This window comes from Excalfactoria chinensis, chromosome 14 (genome assembly GCF_039878825.1).
Source record: "Excalfactoria chinensis isolate bCotChi1 chromosome 14, bCotChi1.hap2, whole genome shotgun sequence".
Classification (NCBI taxonomy): Eukaryota; Metazoa; Chordata; class Aves; order Galliformes; family Phasianidae; genus Excalfactoria; species Excalfactoria chinensis.
The window spans coordinates 3,711,669-3,733,011 of record NC_092838.1 but is presented as its reverse complement, the minus strand read 5'-3'; the positions used below and the strand labels follow the sequence as shown (position 1 = coordinate 3,733,011).

The following is a 21,343-nucleotide window of genomic DNA, read 5'->3' as shown; positions in this document are numbered from 1 at the left end:
TTCCCAGCAGGCCTTTCGGCAGAGCGCTGATTGGCGCTCCCGCGGTCACTCTGCGCTACAATCGCTCTTACTACTGGCTTCTCTCGTCGCCCTGCGGAAGCCAATCGGGAGACAGCAGACCACGCCTCGGGCCACGCTGCGCCGCGCGGCGCCATTGGAGGGAGGAAAAGCATCGACCAATAAGAGCGGGGAGAGGCGGGACAGAGATCACCTCAGCTGCTCATGATTGGCTGGATCCGCAGGCAGCCTGACCAATAGCGGCGGTGGGATATGTATAAATTCTACCGCGAGAGCACGTTTCGGCCTTTCCATGCGGGAGGTGAGTGGTGCTGGTTGCGGGCTGCGGGCGGGCGCTGTGAGGCGGTGCGAGTCGGGGATGATTTCTGCTTGACTTTTCTGACACCTCGTCTGAGGGCGGCGGGCGGCCGCGGCCACTGCTGACACTCTGCGGCTGAGGCTCGCGGCCCCGCGGTGGGGCTGGGCCGGGCGGTGCGGCTCGCTCTCACTGTGAGGCCTTCTTTCCTCAGGGCCCGCCGGGATCCGGATCGCAGCGGCGTGAGGAGCAGTGAGAGCCGGTACCGGGCTGACCTAATCGCTTAGAGATCGAATAAAGCTTTCTTAAGACTCCCAACTTCTGTGTCTGTTCCTTTTATGCGTCACTCAGAAACCACAGACCGACCCGGACCTTCAGCTCCGGGTTCTGTGCGACAATAGCCAACACGCCGCAGAGATTAATACAAAAGTTTATTAACGGGGATGAAACAAGAGCTAGAAACGAGCCAGCACGGATGAGAAGTGCAAGTAATGCCGTGTTCTCTGGCCTTTGTGTGCACTGAGCGCTGCTACACCGCTGGGCGGCAGTCGGTGCCCATGTGAAGAATGGTGTCAGCAGAACATTGTGTGCAGGCAATGGGAGCAAGTAGAACATAGGCAGCGTGTGATAGGGTTGAGCTGGGCCTCATTGAAGTGTGTGGGTATGTTAAAAGAGGCCACAAATGCAGTTGTGATGCTTGTGCTGCATTGTTTAGGTCCTGGTAGGTATATTCGGAGAGTAGCATTTGCATCTCCTCTACTTATTTAGTTTGCTTTTGGTCCCTCGCTAAAGAACTAAAGGCATTCCTGCCCGAAGAGGGGAGTGTGCAGGGGATTAGCAGCGTGGGGACAGGGATCGCTGTTACACTGCTAAGTGAGACCATACGATACCAAAGGCAGGCTTGAGAACAGAGCTGGGTGTGGGAGCTGCTCGTCTCCTGTGCCTCCATGGCAAGGCTGGGGGCTGTAAGAAGTCCCATTCTTTTTTAACCTCAGCTAGCGTGTGCTACAGCTCAGAATGAGAACGGTGGAGGTAGCTGTTAAGCAGCATCACGTGAAAGGTACTGACCAGGTAGCAGCCACAGGAGCGCACCAAAGCTCAGCAAAGCAGCACAAAACAGTTCAGTAGGTTTCCACTCCTTCATAATGCCTGATCAGCGTGCAGGGCAGCTGCAGTGATGCTTGGAGGCTTGAGAGGGTGATTGTTAAGGAAGGAGTGACTGGCAGGGCTGATGAGAAAGAGGAGGCCTTGTCTGCTGTTCCTCATGTCCTGCCTACTGGCTGCCAGCAGGGAGCAGGATCTGCCCAGGGATGCTCAATGGCAGCAGGCTGAGTGCTGCAAACATCCCCCAGGAAAGGGTTTTATTTTTAACAAAAATAAAGACAACTGAAAGACGTTTCTCCCTAAAAAGCTATTTATGAAAAGGTTTATTTTAGGCTCCGTGTTATTACTGTGCTGGACCCGTTTCAGCAGTTGCTCTGCACGTTGCTTATTTTACTGCAGCTCACTGAGAAGCGCAGCTCCCGAGGGGTCTCCTCTGTCACTGCCTGCCTGGCTCCTGTGCTGAGGGTCTTTGTGCCCTTTGGGGATGCTGCTGCAGCTCAAGCTGGCACAATGAGGGGCAGCTGCACCCCAAATCACTGCTGAGAAAGCTGGTGTTTGGGGAGTGAACTTCAGTGGTCCGTTTAGAGCAGTGCAGGGAGGTTCAATGCAGTGGGCACCTGGTGTCGGTGCGTGTGGAATTGCTGAATAAGAAAACTGCCAAAGGCCAAACACAGCATCCAGATTTGTACTTTGAAGTGCAGCTTGGAAGAAAAAGCAAAAGCCAAATGCTTGGCGCCAGACAAAAGGGGTGAGGAGTCCATTGAAGAGAGCTGGCAGAAGAATCTTAGACCTGTACAATCAATGCCTACAGCGCTCTCCTCATCTTTCTTCTGTTAGAAGAAAGAGCTGTCCCAAGAGAACTTCAGAGATAGCAAAGCATCGCTGTGGTCTAGAAATGTTATCACACTTACATAAAGGTATTTAAAAGAAGCTGCAGAACATTAGCTTTCTTCTCATTAAAGTACTAGAAGTGGCTGTAGTAAGAGAACCAAAGCCTTTACCAAATAGATAAACAGTCAGGAGATCTCTGTACAACAGATGTGTTTGCAGGAGCTCACTCAAACAAACAGACATCTAAGCTCTTGTCTTCTGCAGGGAAGAGGAGAAGTCTTCATCAAGGAGGTATGTTACAACACGGGGAAGGACCGACAGACAGAAGTAAGCAGCTACAAAAACGGTTGCCTTGAAAACAAAGCCTTCCTGCCTGCCCCAGGATCTGAACAGCTGAATTCCAAGGGTGTGGGAAAAGGGAACTCAGGGTTTCTCCTGCCCAGGTGTTTGGTGGGGAGCAGGCACTCCCCCACATCGTCACTCCTAACACTCACACACCCAAAGATGCTCTGGGCTAAGCTGAACAGGTGCAGGAACCCATCGCTCTGGAAGGAGCCGCAGCTGCACCAGGAAGAGGCTCTGAGCAAGGCAGGAGTGGAGCAGCTGGGAGAGGTGCTGCTTCTCTGTGGGGCTGTGGGTGCTGCAGTGCTCAGGGAGCAGCTGTGGTGCAGCACGGCCAGCCTTGTATGCCAGCCTTGTATGCCAGCCTGAGGAGCTTCTGCTGGTTTCACCCCCCACATCTCAGCTCACCTTTTACGCGGATACAGACACAAGACAGACATGCACACACTGTCCAAGAGGAGAGAGCGCGGCGCACAAACACGTGGCATGAGTCTCTGTACAAATGCACCGAGCACATCAGAACCTGCAGCAGCCCGAGCCTCTCACTTCCTTCTTCACATAATCATGGAGCTTGAATTTGGGTTCGTTGGGCAGCTTCATGGACCTGTGTTTCAGTTCTCTGCAGGAAGGGGAAAGCACATTACTTCTCTGCCCACGCAGCCTGCTACCAAGCTGTGTGACATCAACCCCTTCACAGTGACCGCCCTCCCCACAGCCAGGACCCCCCCCCTTACTTTGCAATAGCTGTGAATGCTAATTCCACATTGAGGCCGCTTTTGGCGCTGGTCTCCATGAAGGGCACCCCGTACTCCTGCAGGACAAGACAACATTTGTACAGAGCTTCAGAAGAAATGTGAAGACATAGAACCAAAGAGGGCAGCGGAGGGTTAAAGGATGAGCAGATGATGGAGAAGAGAGCGAGACAAAGGATAAATCCCACTCTGCAGTTGTCCCCATGGCTCCTGTGCTGTCTGTCCAGACTAAGCATAAGAAATACCCCCACGTTGCAAAGAGAACCTCCCATACCTTAGCCAGTTTTTCTCCATCTTCCCTTTTCACCACTCTGTCCTGGGCTGAATCCACCTGCCAATAGTAAAAGAATAAAGGGAGGCTCAGCATTAGATAAGCTCCATGTCCCAGGAAAGGTCTCATTCTGTCCCATCCTATCAACACAGGCAATAAAGGGGATCTGGGGTTCAGGTCTGCGGGGTGAGCACAGGACTCTGCTTCCATCTCCAGCACCTCAATTCAATGCAGCATTCCTGGGAGAGACTCTGCAGCCCAGCAGCACACAGAGCAGGAGCCAGCTGCTGTGCACCAGGAGGGAGATGGGCAGGAGCACAGCTTTGGTGATGAGAGCATCCTTCCCTGGGACAGGTGGCCACTTTCTGTGCCTCTGCTGGCCCAAAACCTGCAGCTACATGTCTGCACTGCACCCACCCCTGCCCACATCCATAGCATCCTGACAGGACCAGCTCCGTGGGACCAGCTCACCTTGTTTCCCAGTAACATAAGGACCACGTCCTGCTGTGCGTATTCATGAATCTCTGTCAGCCATGCCTGGAGGGAGACAACCAGAGATGGGCTGCAGTGAGATGGGCTCCAGGAATAGGAGGAGTCAGCTGGAGCTGCCCAGCCCTGGACATTGGGTGCCATGTGTGGGGAACCTGTGAGGCTGCAGGGAATGAGGGACAGTAGGATGTGGTCCTCTCCTCTGCTCAGGTTTGCTGCTAAGGCAATGGGGCAACATGGGGATGCACTACAGCAGAGTGGGGACAAGGGAGCACCTCACTGCTGGCAGCCAGCTGCCCCTGTTCACCAGGAGCAAGCTCTCCAGCTGGTGCTGTGATTATATATGGCATAAATCTGCCACTGAGCTGAATCCATTGGCCCTTCTTATTGCCAGGAAAGGGAAAATGTTCTCTGTGTGTCCTCCGGCATCCACATCAGCAGCCCCTCAGCAGCTGCCAGCTGGGCACAGTCTGGGAGTTGCCGCACATACCTGGATGTTGTCAAAGGATGCCTTGTTGGTGACATCATACAGCAGCAGCAGGGCTGTGGAGAGAGTGGTGGGTGTTAGTGCTGGCACCACACTGTGCTCCCCGAGCCTCCCAGTCCTGCTGGGGTTGTGCTCACCATGGGCATCGCGATAATATGCGTGTGTGACACTGCGGAAGCGCTCCTGGCCGGCTGTGTCCCAGATCTACAAGGCAGAGGAGAGGGGTGAGAGCATCATGCTACCACTCACGGGATGGAAACAGCACCCGACCATCGCACCCTGCAACCCCACAAAGTTTTTTCAGCATTTTGCTTCTAACAGCAACCCAGGGGCTGATCTATTTGCACACGAGCAGTTTGCAGCTGCAGAGGAGCTTTCTGAGGATGGTAAGAGGTGACAAGTGCAATAAATATGCAAGCAGCACCTCCCTGTTCATCAGCACATCCAGCTGCAGGGACGTGGTGTGTGATGAAGAGCTCCATTGGTAATCTACCAGTGGAAGGATGTGCAGGGACCATGCATTGAACTGATCCAGGTTTAGCACAGTAGTGTTTCCAGAGCACTGAGCTGCTATCAGGGGAAGATGGGCACTACTGGCACAGCTGGGCTGCACATGTGTACATGTGCATATCCGCATGCCAACACAGCTGGCGAAGTGGGGACACGCACAATGGCAGCTTCCAAACATGAGAGGAGATTGGACTCTTGGGGCTGTGCCCAGCCCTGTGGCTCCAAAGGGTTTCACTGAACCCTGAACACTGTAAGCATAGCTCCAGGGACTCACCTGCAGCTTCACCTTCACCCCATCCACCGTCAGCACCTTGTTCTGCAAGACAAGAGCAAAGAGAAGCAGTGCTGAGGCTGGGAGCTGCTGCCTTATACCAACTCTGCCAATGCGTTGCTGATTTTCTCTCCCCATCTTTTAAACTTGCACAACGCAGCCACGGTGCCTGTTGGAGCAATTTGCACAGCAAGATCATTTCCTGTGTCTGCTGCAAGTTACATCTATTTGGATACTTAAATCTTTGTGTCTACAATGCTGATTTAATGTGGTGTGCAGCTCGGGCTGGACCACCTCTGGCAATAAATTAACGAGTGTCGGCATCCCATCTTAGCAGCCTTCAAAAGACACAGCTAGCAACTCCATATCCAGTTAGCAACTTACACAGATCTCCTTTTCCTGCTGCTTTTACTTGTTGCTCTCCCAGCAAGCACTGTGCCGGGTCCCCACATCTGTCTGGGGTGAGGTGATGCCTATTGTGCCCCAGCCAGAGCCAGGCAGTGTTGCTGGGTGCCCTCTTCCTGCATAAACAACTGCAAATAATGATCCAGCAGCTCCCACACCACCACCACAATGCTCAGCAAATTAATTGGCCCTAACAGCAATTGCGCTGTGGACTGACTCCAAGGTGAGCCATGAGTTGTCATCATGTGATGTGTTGCAGCAGCAGCGCCTGACCAGGCAGGCACAGGACACATAGATATCCTTGGCATCACCAACCACAGTTTTCCTATTTGATGCCAATGCATTTCCAGACAGCTCCAGGTCTGCAGCAGCAGAGCACTGCCAGCTGATTTTCAGAGCCCCACTGAAGCCAGCAGAGCTGTAGGATGGGCACAGCGAGGCACTCAGCATCCCCAGTGCGTTAACTAAACCCGATCCTAAACATAAAGAAGTCCCAGATCAAAGAGCAGAGATCCACAGAAATAAGCACAGTGATCACTGGGGTATGCTTAAAAAAAACAAACACCCAAGAAATGGTGCATGAAGGGGCCAGGTGGGATGGGGTAGTGGTACCTGCTGTGATGCCAATCCCATTGCTTTCCATTAGAGCATGGCCACAAGGATGTGGATGAGGAGGATGGCGTGGAGCGAAAAAGCACGCTAAATTTACACTGTCTGCTGAAGCGGGTGCAGGGAGATGAACATGGTTTATAAATACCTTCAAAGGCAGTGATGGAGACGAGGGAGAGGAGTGACTCACAGCCTAGGAGGGGAAAGAGTGGGCAGCTTGAGCTGCAGCCACACAGGGGAAAGGGAAAGCTGCAGGTGCACAGCTGGAGCTGCTGATGGGTCTGCTGCATCACAGCTTCAAGCAGCACCGGTGAGAACACCCAGCCCAGCCTGGAGCTGCTGCCTTCCTAACAAAGCATCAGCACATTTGCAGTTTGCCTTGGTAGGTTGTAAAATACCTTGCAATAATTACACGTTATTTTTCCAGGATGTCTGTTCGTTTCTTTGTTGTAATCAGCTAGCTCTCACTAAATATTTCATAGCACAAGCCTCATTGCTCGACAAAAGGAAAACATTTGCCAACAGCCACAGGTGATTTCCTGCAGGCGACAGCTTGCAGCTGCCTACAGCAGGACTGCTTGGGGACCTGTGGTGCCCTCCCTGCCCTGCAGCACAGCTCAGGCTGATACCCATATCCCAGCCTGGCTGCAGACAATAGCTGTGCCCTGGCACTGAGCAGTGGGGTCAGCAGCCCAAGGTGCCACATGCACCTCCTCAATCCTCTGCTTGCTGAGCGATGCCTGGAGCACAACTGTGTGTTTGGAGCACAACAGGCAGTGGCTGTGCTGCAAACCTCACCCCACAAACCTCACTCCACAAACCACCTGGTGAGTGCTGACACCTCGTTTAGTACCTGTCCTCTGGAGGAGCTTAATTAAAAGCAAGCGAGCAGCAGCAGGATTCACACTAATTACAGCTGCCCTACATTTTGGGTTAGGGGAGGATTCTTCAGCTTTAATTACCATCTGGAAGAGCAGCAGGGAGCTGTGCATCGAGGTGCTGCTGGGACAGGCTGGGGAAAATGCATGAGTCTGCAAGGCTGCAGCATGAAGCTGATACTTTAGCTCATCCACTGCAGGACAAACTCAGGACAAGTGAGGGAGCACTGCACTCAAGCACAGGCTCACACAGCACACTATAGAAGAAATGCTTCCAGCAAAGCTGTCCATGCAACTGATCTCTGCTGTTGCTCTCTGCATGTTCAGGAAAGAAGTTCTTATGCAGCTTTTCATACGGGCTTTGACAGTGCTGTCAAAGCATTTTCTAGCAGAGCTTACAGTGTGGAACACTCAGATAGTCACTGCTGCAGGAACAAGGTGTTTTTAAGTTAAATTGTCCTCAGAACATCAGATAAGTAAATTTGGAACCTTGCAGATGGAGGGGCAATGCAATTACCCAGCAGACAGATCTCAGTGATAGGCAGCATCACCCACCCAGTGCTGTAGCCACAGCATGGTCCCACACAGCACTGCCATTAGGAAGCAGATTAAAAGAAGACCCAGAGGCTGCTCCCCACACCCCACTGCTCCCTGACACCATGTTTGCAGCTGCTGCTGGGGCACTGCTCACTGAGGGATGTCCCACTGGGAGCCACGTGCATTGCCCACCAAGGCTGGAGCATCAGCATGCGGTCAGTTATCTCATGGACAACCCAACCCAGTGTTCTCTCCCTCCTTGCATCTTTTCTACACGTTAGCTTACTAATTAATTAAAGCCTTAAGCATTCAGTTGGATACATGGATTAACTCGCTTCACAATTAAACTTGACAAATCAAAAGCTGCTCACTGCAACCCTCCAGCACAGGGAGGAGGAGAACACCCTCTGGTTCCCCCAGCACACCCGAGGGCTCAGGGTAACCCAGCCACCACAACACTTCCATGCACACAGATGGAAGGGGGGACACCAATGGTAGAGGGAGACTCAGGGAAGGGGACATGATCACTCCCTGAGAACCCCTTGGCAGGTGCAGGTGCAGAGCCCAGCTCGCTGCCAGTTCAGCCACAGGGTGGACACCACTGCCTCCTGCATTGAGGCTGGAACAGAATGCTACCAAATGCCATCGGTGTGCTCTGAAGGCAGACCCAAGATTCCTGCCCCAGCACAGATACCACACAGCTGAGTGGGGCTGCACCTACAGACAGACACACACACACACTGTGCCTGCGAGAGCAGCAATGGGAGTGGATGAAGGATCAATATGGAAAGCTGCCCGAAGCAGCAGGACACCACAATTTGCTCATTAAAACCCTGGAGCTTCCCCAGTCAACAAACACGTGCTGCCAGCAAACTCAGCACCTCCAGCCACAGCAGCTCAGCCTGTGGCAGCACAGGGGCTCTAAGAGCAGCACCACAAAATTCAAGAAGGCTCACTGGGTGAATAGGGAAAAAGTCCAATCCCTGCTCACTTGCAGCCCAGGACAGCAGCTATGCCACATTCTGGCATGCAGCTCACGCTGTAACACAGCACTGAGCTAGGGCACATGGGATGCTCTAAGGGAGGAAAGGTCCCAGGTGAGAATGCATCCCAAACCAGAACTGCTGTCACCATGGCCCTGAGCATCTCTCAGACCCAAAGCATCCTGCTGCCCCACTCAGAGCCAGCCCCACAAATCAGCTGGCTGTAAACCTCCTGTGGTGTCTGATGGGGGAAACACACAGCAAGAGAGCAGCAGGCAAACACTGCTCATGGACCTGAAATCAACACCTATCAGGACTAAACAAACACTGAAGTTCCAACAACTGCAAACAGACACTGGAGCAGCACAAGCACTGCTGAGCCTTTACTGCAGCTTCACATGAGTCCTCAGAGTGATGCCAGGTTGGTGTCTCCAGGTCATGGAGCAGCAGACAGGCACAACACAGGGAAGGAGCCCACCTTCCCCTCTCCTCCAGGGCCATGCACGCTGCATTAAAGTGCAATTAGCATCTCCCTGGCTGCCAGCCCCACAGCAGATAAGATTCAATCTTCTTTTTAGAGCAGACACACCAAAGAATTAGGGGCTTATCAGCTTCTGTTCACATCAGCCTGCACATAAAAGGTTTTTCTGGTAAGAAGCAGAGAGATGTGTCTCAGGGGCAGATTAGGGGTAAGAGGATCTGTTGAGGATCACAGGTTTTACAGTAAGGCCCTGCTCTGCTCTTCAACATCCTCCTCTAAAGCCACCCCCCTATTCCAGCCCAGCAGTGCCCATGGGATGAGCACAGTGGGATCTGGAAGCGTGGGATGCTCTGGGGAATGGCCCCAAGGAGATGTGGGTGGATGGGGCTCACCACCTGCATCTCACAGAAGAGAGACTATTAAAATATCCATGCTGACTTCCCAACCAGGAAGCCTTGGAAACAAAGGGGCAGGGATGGCTCACACTGATCTGTGCCAGCACCAGGGATAAGTAACGCAGTGCTCTGTGTATTTATCTTCATTTTCCTCACCAACGACATAGCATGCTGCAAAGCAGAACAGGAACCTCCACAGCACATTTATTGTGGCATCAATTCTCACGTACAACGTACACAGCACCTGTCAATGCTACGAGGATGAAAAATGGGTCATCAATTAATGCTGCACAGGGAATTGTTTACTCTGTTCCTGAGGGAAAACAAAACCTTGCATCAGTTTTTTGTGCCAGAGAAGCATCAGAAATGAAACAATCTGCTTTGTTCAGCATCTCCCTGTGCCAGCCATGGGGTAGGGAGCAGCCCCTGGATGAGCACCCACAGCCCTGATTGTTGTCCCAATCCTTGGATCAGGGCCCTGGGAATCCTACCTGAGCCCTGCAGCCTTGGGGCTGCTCTCTGACCTTGTGAGATTGCTGCTGCAAGACTGTGCCTTCTTCCAATGCAGGGGATGTGCCTCAGCTCAATGGAGATGTGCCCAAGAAAGGCTCCCTGGCTCCAGCCACCACAGCATGGAATTAGCAGTGTCTGTAGCTGCAGCTGGAGGTGCAGCCAGGCTTCTTTCTATCTGGCACCCAAAAAGATAGAAACCTGCCTGAAGTTTCAGAGGTCACTTTGCAACCCAATTAAAGGAAAACAAGGAGAGAATCCTGGCAGCATCTGGCAGTAACGGAGCATCTTCTGCAGACAGCACTGCAAACAGCATTATTAAACAGCACTTCTCATCCCTAAGTAAATAAATACATAAAAAAACAACCCCCCCAAATAAAGAAAGCAGTAATCCCACAGATGTGACAAATGGATCTGGAGCTTTTTATCTCATCCCAGCACAAACACTCGTCCTTCACCTACAGCCGCATCACTGGGCAGCTCTGGGAAGCAAAGCTCCTTCTAAGCAGGAAACCTGCATCCAGCTGAGCCTTTCAAAGGAAGGATTTAGGGAAAAGAGAGCAACTAAATGACTGCAATCCATTTTGTACAACTCCACCGAGACACTGGCAATGGCCTGTGTGTACAAGGTCTTGGTGCTTCAAACCCATCCCTGCTGTAAGCCAGAACTGGACACACGATCAGCTTTTCTGCTTTCCAGCAATACCCCCAGCTCTTGCATTCCTGTTGCTATCGGAGTGGTCTCTCTGCAATGTGCCTATATCAGTTTGGAGCTGCAAGCTGAGAAGTGACCCCAGAGAGACTCCAAGGAAGAAGCCAGACTACAGCCCCTCCCAGACCTATCTTTGGCATCTCGCAGCACCTCGGCAGCAATTATAGTGATGCTGCTGCCTGCCAGGCACAGGTCGTGCTGCAGCGTCTGCACTGGGAATGGAGCTGATGGGCACCTCCTGGCACCCACAGCTTTGGGCTCCTCCTTCTGCCAGCTCCTGTTTCCCCTCTGCTGGATTCACCTCTGGTGCCAACACCCTGCAAGCAAAGGAGACTAGTGGCTGCCACAGGGAAAATGTTCAGTCTGCAGACAGTGAAACCCCAACCAACCTTCAGCTCCTGTCACAGCACAGACACCCCACAGCAAAAGTCAGATGAAAATGTCCAGCAAGAAGCCACAAGTCACTGCTAACACAGCCCTGCTGCAGGCTCAGTGCAGGCAAGCAACCACACTGCAGCGCCCAGGGGACTGCGAGGAGCTGGGCACGGCAGGCACACTGCTGCAATGCACTGCCACAGTCATCTCCACCCATGAACCTTTTTTTCCCCAAAAGCAGCATCTGCCCAAACCCCGTACTGCTGCCCCAGCACCCGGGCAGTGCCCCACTGTGCTCTGCTCCACGGAGCGGGCATCTGCAAACCCTCCTGCAAATAAAACTGAACCCAAAGGCACCTGCAGTCACCTCAGCAGGTTTTGCTTGGGTCCCCTAAGCAAGCTGTGCTTTTAGCACAAATGTGACCTCAAGAGTGTCAGTATTCAAGTGGGGCAAAACACACATGTCATGCAGCAACACTTGCTCAGGAACAAAGTCATTTTGGGCACTGTCAAGCACCTCTCACATTAATTCAACCATGTTAATACATGTGGCATGTGAATGGGTTCAAGAAAGTCCTGCACGGCACAGCACCCATGTCCCTGCCAGCCCTTCCCAAGGCTGGCACTGCTTGAGGCCGTGTGGGCTGCCCAGCACTGCTGCCAAAACCCACGCTCAGCTCTAAAAAGAGGCACTGTGAGTAGCAATGAGCCATCAGCATTTCCGCTCCAGCAGCAAGCGTGCAGCAAGCGGGGCTGTGTGCACCGAGGAGCTCACATGAGCTGCTCCAACACCACGCAGAGCACTGCAGGGAAAATGCAAAGAGAGCCAAAGGTACGGGGCATACACCACCTGGGTGAACCCAGAACAGGGATGGGGCTGACTGAATGCTCAGGACCTGATGGGTGACACCGACCCCTGCAGACAGGTGGGTGCTCCAAGCCCCGTCAGCTTGGCTTGGCTGCATTAATGGATGCAGCTCCTTTGCACTGTTGTGTCACAGTCCGCAGCCATCAGCAAAACACCAGGAAGCAAAACCCAGCAATTCCAACCCAGTGCTCAGCATCACTACCCAAGCAGCCAAGCAAAGTTCTTGCCAGCAGGATCAGTGCACCCCAAAGAGGGGCTGGCTCTGCCTGGCAGTCCCCTCAGCCAGGACCTGGGGGGGAAAATGTTCATGAATGGGCATTTTTTTAAGGTTCAGAGCAAAGGACACAATGCCGATACCAACAGGTCTCCACAGCAGGAAGGGAACTGGGAATTATAGATTCACCGAATCAATGAATCACTCATAGAATCATTGAAGCAATGAATCAATCATAGAATCATGGAACAAATCACAGAATCATTGAATGCCCAGGGTTGGAGGGGGCCTCAAGGACCACCGTTGGGATGGCAGTGCAGGGCTGGGCTGGGTGCAGGGGGCAGAACCACCCCAGCCCCATGGGGTGACAAATCCCAGCACCAAAACCCACAGCAGCACAGAGTGGCCTCACTGATCTTGGGGCCAAAGCCCAAACAGTGCACGTTCCACAAACCCTTCCCTTCTCTCAGCCATCAGAGCCCGCTGGCGAGGGGAGGACGGCGGAGCGGTTTCCATAGAGACACCCGCGTAAGCAAAGCTGGAAAAGCAAAACCTTCCATTTCCCAAATGTGTCACTTGGGCATAGGAACAGCACGGCCTGAGAGCCAGCAGGAAAGCATCCGGAGGTGCACTCAGGATTCAACCAGGGCCCACCAGGTCCCAGCTTGCTGCATGTCCATGGCTTCTGGGCATGGAACCAATGTGGGATCATTTGCACAAATGCAGCTGAGCACAGATTCCTTCCATCAAACGGCTTTGACTAAATTTAAAACAAAATGAAACAAAACCTCACCAGACGTTCACAATGGGACCTGCTGCATCCCCAAAGTGGTGCTGTGTTGGTGCTGACACTGTGGTCTGCTCTGTGCCCTGGGATGTGCACCCTCCTCCAGAGTTGCATGAGCTCTTGACAGATATTACTTGCAATCAGGAAGAAATATTTTCTCCCACGCAGGCATAAATATGAAATATTTGCTGCTGTTTCAGAGAGGTTTCTGAAGTCCTTCGAGGTAATGATTTGGTGCTTAGCCAGGGTTAAAAATACTCCGTGCCCCTGTTGGGTGAACCAAGCCATGGAGTGCTCTGCAAGGCAAGCACTGGGATGGAGCCGACAGGCAGGGATGGTACAGCTCTCCTCCAGCTCTGACCAAATGCAAAACTTCACGAGGTGGACAAGGATGTCCCCATGGGGTGGGCAAAGATGTCCTGCACAGGAAACCCACCGGCTCCCACAGCCCATCCTCCTCCACTCACTGCACCTCTTGCCCCCAGCAGCCCCCAGCGCGGTGCTCGATGTTCGGTTTACTCGTGGCAGAGCTCTGCAGGTAAACAAGCACTCAGTCTGCCCATTCCCCATTTCCATAGTAACCAGTACCCCCCCCCACCGCCAGCCAAGGACGAGTGGACAATGGCTCAGACACAGCTCCTTCCCTCCACAGACACAGCTATCATACACTCAGATGGGATCCTTTTGTAAAATATTTCCATTATCCGAAGGGAGGGGAGTTGTTTTGCTTTCTATTTTCGTCTGAAGGGAGCTGACCATTGGTGGGCACCGCCTGTTCCCAGCGCTGGAGCACGAGTGCCAGGACACGATGCTCTGCTACCAACATATATTGCCAAAACCCATTCCATTCCCAAACATGGGGATGACTGCTGGAACCCAAATGCTGCAGCCATGGTGCCCACACCCACTGCACTCCCCCAAGCATTGGGTTGTTGACTGCAGGGCCAAAATGGCCAGGATGCGCCGAGCTCCGCTGCGCTGTGCTCCCCCAAAGGCTCATTTACTCCAAAACGTGCCGCATCCTGCTGGGGGCAGATAATTAATCGGCAGTAACGAATGAGTCAGCAGCAGCTCAAGGAGAGGCAGCCCACGCTGTCTCCATGCTGGGTGCACGTGGACCCGCAGCACTGCACCCAGGACCCCGCTGCTGTCAGCACCCACCGTTCCCATGGGAGCTCTGAGGGACGTCCCCCAGCAGCCAGCTGTGGGACAGACCATGCAGCCCCATTTCCCTCTGCTTTCAAAGAAAATCCCAGTTCTGTACCACTGGATTCAATATTTTATCACAAATGAAAGATGAAAGTGAAATTAAGCCAAATTTATTCCATTAAATATTCAGAACGTTTAGACTCGCTCTGGCCCTTTTTCAGTGTTTTATGGGCTGTGAACCACTCCCTTGTAGGACACAACGATGAGCAGCAACTCCTGCAAAATCTGCCCACTGCCTCAGCACTTTCACTGCTGGCTGGGATGGATGCAAGACTTCACAGCTGGGTTAGGCACCAAATCCATTCTGGCTCATAAGAGAGCCCTTTGTGCACCAAGATCACCTTCACATCACCGTGCAAACTGCCTGAGAGTTTTCTTGCCTGGGCTCTGGGTCTCACGTAAAGAGCAACTCGAGCACTTTTCTGCTTTGAATGCAATCATCTCATTTCTTTCTGCTTTCACCAGGGCAGGAATTGAGGCTGTTGCCCACTGGGGTTACCAGCAGCACGGAGGCATTCGCAGCTCATTGCCGTGCTGCAGAACCAGAGCACACTGAGGATTATTATTTTCCAAATGTGAGAGCCAAAGAGACATGAATAAAACACCGGCAGCTGGGAGGGAGAGGGTGCAGCCCGCGGGGCTCTGCTCTCAGCATCTCTTGGCAACTGAGCCCTGCATGCAAATGACAGCTTCGCCTTCGTGTGATCGGGAGCAGACTGCAAAGCTGCATCCCTCTGCAAGGTAAAGGAGCAGCAGCTGAAAGCAAAGCAGGGCTCGGCTGCTCAGGAATAATGGCTATTGGAGAGACTGTCCTGAGAGCAGGGAGCAGCTCCACAATGGCTGCTATCCAAAGAATCGGACATCAATAAAATAAACGTGGGGTCCCTGAACGGCACCAGCCCTACAGGAGCACAGCAAGTGCCCTCTGAAATCTGGCAGTAGGGTGGAAAGCTTCTCTGGGGAAACAGAGCCCAGCTCTCCTTACAGCAACAAACACAAAAGTATAAAATCGGCAACTGGCTTCTATTAACGTCCCTGCAGCAGCAAGAAATGCAGAAGCAGAGGAAGAGCCACCGGAGGGGTGCACCCAGTGCAAGGCTCCCTCTGTGCCCCAGCTGGGCACCAAGAACTGGGTGAGACAGGCAGTGCCCTTAGGGGATGTGAGCTGAGGACATCCCCCTGTCCACACGCTGCTGCTCACAGCGCTGCTGGGTCAAGCACAGCTCTCAGCCCCTGCATGGAGACATTGCATGGCACAGCATACAAACAGAGCCTCAAACAGAGATGCAACTCATATATTATGCAAAAAAAAATCGTATCACGCACCACTGATTGCACCTCCAGAGCAGCACAGGATGTAACCACAGCCCCTCATTGCTCAGGGCCACCAGTGACAGCTTTTATTTACCGAGGGCGGGAGCTGTTCCTGAGGGCAGATTAACATCAGTGAGACCAAGGCTGAGCAGGACGGTCCCTGCGAGCGGGGCAGGGTCGGGGCTTTGGGGAAGTGTCCCCTGCGAGGGACAGCCCACGCAGCGCCGGAGCGGGGCCGCAGCACGAGGTCTGCGCGCCCGCAGGGATCGCACTGCACGCGTCGGGAGAAGGAGCAACAGAGCTGCTCCCTGCAGACCTGTCTGTAAGGCTGTCTGACACAGGAGGCATCTCCCCGGCTCAGCGCAAAGAACCTCATTAGCGCCTCTTCCCACGGAGAAAAAGCTCATCTTGAATTTTCCCTTTTATGTTCTCTCCTTTCAGGTCCAATTAGCACAGACCCCTGAATTCAGCCGTGCTCCACGGGCAGCCCCATTCAAACCACCCCATGTCAGATGCCACCCCTTCCTGTGCACACTTCTGCCACGTTCCCAAAGTGCAGGTGTTACAGCCCCACCGGGAAGGTGGGATTCACCCCTCTGATTCCCATCACGGTCCTGTTCCAGGGGTCCTTTCTGCCTGAAATTCCTAAAGCACAAAGTTTTGGGGCAGTTCTGGGTGAGGCAAGCTGCAGAGATGCTGGGTGGGGGCTTTGGGGACCCAGATGTCCCATGCGACCTCAGTGCCCAAGGAAAGGAAGTAGACCAGTGCTCAGCACAGCCCTGGCAGCCACAGCTCATGGGAGGTGATAATTGGACACCTATTGTCCAGCATGGCCTGGGAGCCCAAAAGTGACACTGTGAGACGTGTCTGTTTAACACGGGTGTACTCTCCAGGGGAATGGGGCAGTGATGATGGGATGGGGGGAATGGCAACAACAGGCAGAGATGTGGGTGTGTGGCTGTGGCTGGAGCCTGACTCTGACCCCCAGATGCTCCCACCATAGAATGGATCACAGCAGGGTAGGAAGCTGAAGGGCATTTCTGAACTGAAAAGGTTCCACTCTGATGCGTTTTTCTCTAATGCTAACATTGCAATTTCCCCGGTCTGTTTGGAAAAGGAAACGCCGCTATTTACATCAACATCCTTGTGTTTGTTTAGGAGACAATGACAAACAAACAATAAAACGTGAGAGACTCTCCATAACCAGTAGGAGGGAAAAGCCCAGGGGGTCATTAAGAATTGTAATGCCTGACTAATTTTATATGGATATCTATTCATTGCATTTGCTCAAGCAGCGCCATCCTTCAGCTGTTTGCCCTGGCAGTCCCAAAGGACACAACTGAGGGCTCTGGGTGCCCCATAAGGTGAGGTCAGAGCAGAATAGAGCCCATCATGAATTCAGAGTCACCCATTGGCACATATGGGCTTGGGGGCTTCAGCCAGAAGCCTGACTTTGAATTCAGGGATGGCGAAAGAAGGGCAGTGTGAGAGCTCCCTTATTAGCTGGATGCTAATTAAACACCAAACGTGCTTGTGCAGCAGAAGCCTCTGGTGCTCTCAGCCTGGAGTTCTGTAATTGTGCATTGTAATGCAAACAGCAGAGGGGCACAATTACTCGGCGCCTGCAAACAGGATTATCGTAATGGCAGCGGAGATGTTCAATCACAGAACTATTTCCATGTCCCTGAAAAATGATGAGCGTCTTACCGAGATGGTAATAACGAGGTTTAGGACACACTCCTGATGTTTTCTGCTGCATAATCCACCCATTTCAGACCCATGCACCTCCAACAGCTCTATTGCAGGAGTAAATTAACCCTAATTTGATTGCTGCTTGGTGGCACTTGTTTCAGCACTCTGATCAATAAGTGACAGGTTGTAAGGCTGCCCTCGGTATCAATCACTGTGATACAATGTTTTCCTTTTAAGAACACTCAAAATATGGTGTGATTATGTTGTTGTAACAGTATGGGCTCTGATACACCAACATTTGTGGCCCCTGTGGCCTCATTCTGCATCGAGAGCTGACATGCAGGAAATGCTCACACTTGAGCACAGGGGTAGCACTGCAGGAACGGTGGCACCAGAGCTTCTGTCTGTGCCCAGGACAGCATCTGTGCAGGTTTTGAATGAAGAAAGGCAGCCGGGAGGGCACAGCACAGCCAAAGGTACCTCTCTGCATCATCACCCCCTCGGAACGAGCAGCGCAGGGACTGTCCCCACTGTCCCACACTGTGCTACATGTCCTAGGCTGCTGCAGGGAGCAGGAGGGGGCTGGGAACCATCCTTAAACCTCAATCCATCCACTCTTCTTCCAGCTTCTGCTTCCAGATTTTGACGTGGCCAATCATCACCCTTTGAGGATACCAGTTCTCCTTGCCCATTTCCAGGTCTCCCAATCAATCCAACACCCCCACCAAAAAGCAGCTGGGAAAGCCAGCCACCAGCTCCCAACAGAGCACCCGAAGGCAACAGCATCAGAAAATGCTGCCTGGGCTATGGCCACCGTAACTTAGCCTGGGGAGGATGGGCTAAGGATACACAGCCCAATCAATGACACAGAGCTCCTGCACCGTGCCCTTAAGGTCTGCTTTGGAGATGCCTCGAGGAGATGTTGGGTTGCGTCACTTTGTTATTGTTTTCTATCCCTGTTTTTAAAACAGCGACATTGGCTTAGGGAAATATTTTCACCGGGCAGATGGTCAGAGCTGAACAGTTGTACGTACACAAACCCTCCCCAGGGCACACAGAGGACACGCTCCCCGTTGTTGTGCAGAGCTGTAATTAGATGCTGCTGCAGCCATCAGCTGCCTCCTCCACCCTCAGCCCCAGGGGTGCTCAAGGGATGCGGGATGCCGAGCGCCACATGGCCGGAGCAGCATTTTGGTGTTCCGAGGACAGTCACCAACCTGGTGTATCCCAACTTACCCTGAAGTCAATCCCCACGGTGGAAATGAAGCTGCCTGCCAGGAAGGCTCCGTCCTTGAAGCGCACCAGCAGGCAAGTCTTGCCGACCCCCGAGTCACCCACCAGCATCACCTGCAGGAAGGAGGCAGCAGGGTTAGGAAGCCTTCTCCCGAAGCAGCCCCACTGCAGCCATTACTCCCTCTGCAACCCAAAAGTCCCATCCTGGGTACAAGCAGCTGCCCAGCCCCGCTGCACTAGGGCTGCTGCGCCACTCCATGGCACTGCTCCACACACCCAGGGCATGGCACTGCCTTCATGAGCCTGACTGCCATTGTCCCTGCAGAAATTGTCAGCCTGTGACCAAACATCAACGATTCCAACACAGGCACTGCCCTGGGTCAAAGCAAACCCACACAAGAGCCAACAGCACCAACCAGTGCCATGGGCTCTGACACTCCACCTGGATGGGGACAGCCCCAGCCACGGGTGCCTCTCCTCTGGGGCTCATTTTGGCTCCTTTCCTGGGGTGCCCCACAGCAGTTGCTTGCTGCACCTCCCCATACAGCTCTACTCAGAGCCACAACACAACAAGCTCTGATAAACTCATATGTATATGTGTGGATCCAGGGGATGGGGATTAAAAAAAGGCTTTTTTATGCATGTGTGTGTGCAAAATTTTAGTACAAAATAGCAGAGCTGATTTCCAACACCAGTCCTGGAGTGTGCCCACCCCTAAGCCCACTGCTCCCAGCAGCACTGAGCCTGGGCTCCCACCAGCAGCTCTGCCACCAGGAAGCAGCCCCATGCCCACCTTGGGGGGCTGCTGCTGTCTACGGGGCAGCTCAGCAGAGGGAGCAGAGCAAATGCATCAAGTCAGGCAGGCACCAAACACAGTACAGCATCCATCAGCGAGGAACACCTGGCCACAGAGCAGAGCCTTTGCTACCTGGTATGGTTGGGTTTATTTGAGAAGGGAGCTCAGGGCAGCATCCAAGCGTGGTCAGCTCCGTATCAGCACAGCTGTTGCACTGCTGCTGCAGCTGTACCAGCAACCACTGCCTCCCAAAGAACTGAACCTACATCTAGATCCTTACAATGCCATAGCCACACCGCAGGTGCTGCGCTCCTGGCACCGTGCACCAACACTCAGACCTTGCAATAGTCAAAACCACCTTCCCTGTAGCTTAGAGCTCCATTCTGGGTTACAGAGAGCTGTGTTGGAAATGAGACAGGCTGTGCTGTGCTGAACAACAGCCTCTGCCAGAATTAGGCTTGTGAGGGACTGGTGTCGGGGGCAGGATGCAGAGGGGCTGCCAACATGTTCGGGCTGTGGCTCACAAGCCAGAACCCGGAGCAGCGAGAAGGAGCCAGCTGAGCCCTTACAGGAAAGCACAAGCTGAGGACACTTCAACAGAAGGCAGAGCAGATCCAGTACAATGCAAGGAAACTGTCACCCTGGTTTATAACCCAATTCTTTATCTTGGTAAAGAGGGAGCAGAAGGTTATGGTAACCAATCCAAGCAGAAAGCCATCTATTACCACTTGCAAAAGTTGAGCACAAGACCTTCGGTGGAGGGCTTTGCACGGAGCCTCCTGCAGAGCTGCCGGACCCACGGCCCTGTGCAGGGTGATGGGACTGAGCCCCGCAGGTGTGGGGTAGGGGATGGCAGCGGGAAGCGGGCAGCCACGGCACGGAGTGTGGGGGAGTGAGGGCACGACGGTAGGTGCCCCACGGCCGCCCCATCCCCGGGGATCTTCGCCGGCGGCCGCGGGGGTGCCGCTTCGCTCCTCACTGCGCGGAATCGCACGGCTCGGAACTGCACGGCACGGCTCGGAACTGCACGGCACGGCTCAGCTCGGAACTGTACAGAACGGCCCCACGGACCCCCGCGCACTCCGCGCTTTGCCCTCACCCGGCCCTCCCCTCCCCTCCCCGGGCAGTCCCTTTCCCCGCAGCCCCTCGCACCTTGAAGGCGAGGTCGTAGAACTCTCCACTGCTGCTCAGCGAGGGCCGCCCGGGCGTAGCGCTGCCGTTCCGGGGCAGCTCCGGTGCGGGCGCGGGGCTCCGCGGGGCGGCGGCGGTGGGGGGGGGCAGCGCGGCGGAGGGCGCGGAGCCACCGCCTTTGCTCCGTGCCGCTTTCTTCCGCGACATGCCGGGGCAGCGCGGCCGCGCTGAGGGCGCGGGGCTGTACCGCCGCCGCCGCCTCCCCGGGCCCGGCCCCGCTTCCAATGGCAGCGCCGCGGGGGTGGCGGCGAGGGCCGGGCACGCTCCGCTCCGCTCCCGCTCGCTCCTCCCCGGCCGCGCTCCGCTGCGCGCTGTGCTCCGAGCGGTGCTCGTGCGGGAGGGGAGCGGGGCTGCGAGCACTCACACGTGCGAGAAGGGGCGGCCCGAGGGCACCCACTAAGGGAGCAGCGCACCGTGAGTCTGCACCTACGAAGAGAGCGGCAGCCTTCGTTTGCCCCCAGGGAGGGAGCAGCAGCTTGCGTTTGCAGGCACGGAGAGGGCAATGCACGGCGCGTTTGCATCCACAAAGGTTGCTTGAGCACCGTGCATCAGCACGCACAAAAGGAGCAGCACCCTGCACGCTCACACTACTCCAGGGGTGCAGCATGGGCGCATTCACCCCCATGGGAGCAGTGCTGTGCCCCACACTCTGCCTGCTGCCCCTGAGCTGCTGTGTACCTCCACCTCACAGCAGAGCACGGCAGTGGCTGCTCTCTGGGTCTGGGCCTGTTTTCCAGCAGCTGGAGCTCCCACACTGCTCTGTACCTGGGCAGAGGCATGGGCA

At 54.1% G+C, this 21,343-nt stretch overlaps 1 protein-coding gene across 1 annotated transcript; it reads right to left on the bottom strand.

Moving 5' to 3' along the window:
- Window positions 1–727: 727 nt before the first annotated feature.
- On the bottom strand, window positions 728–20,824 carry RAB26 (RAB26, member RAS oncogene family). Its single transcript, XM_072348992.1, has 9 exons — window positions 20,521–20,824; window positions 18,576–18,686; window positions 5,374–5,415; window positions 4,727–4,793; window positions 4,593–4,645; window positions 4,085–4,150; window positions 3,617–3,673; window positions 3,325–3,401; window positions 728–3,209 (listed from the first exon to the last, which is right to left on the bottom strand). Exons 1-9 carry the CDS (start codon window positions 20,704–20,706, stop codon window positions 3,107–3,109), a joined length of 762 nt encoding a protein of 253 aa, XP_072205093.1. The 5' UTR covers window positions 20,707–20,824; the 3' UTR covers window positions 728–3,106.
- Between the last annotated feature and the right edge of the window lie 519 nt (window positions 20,825–21,343).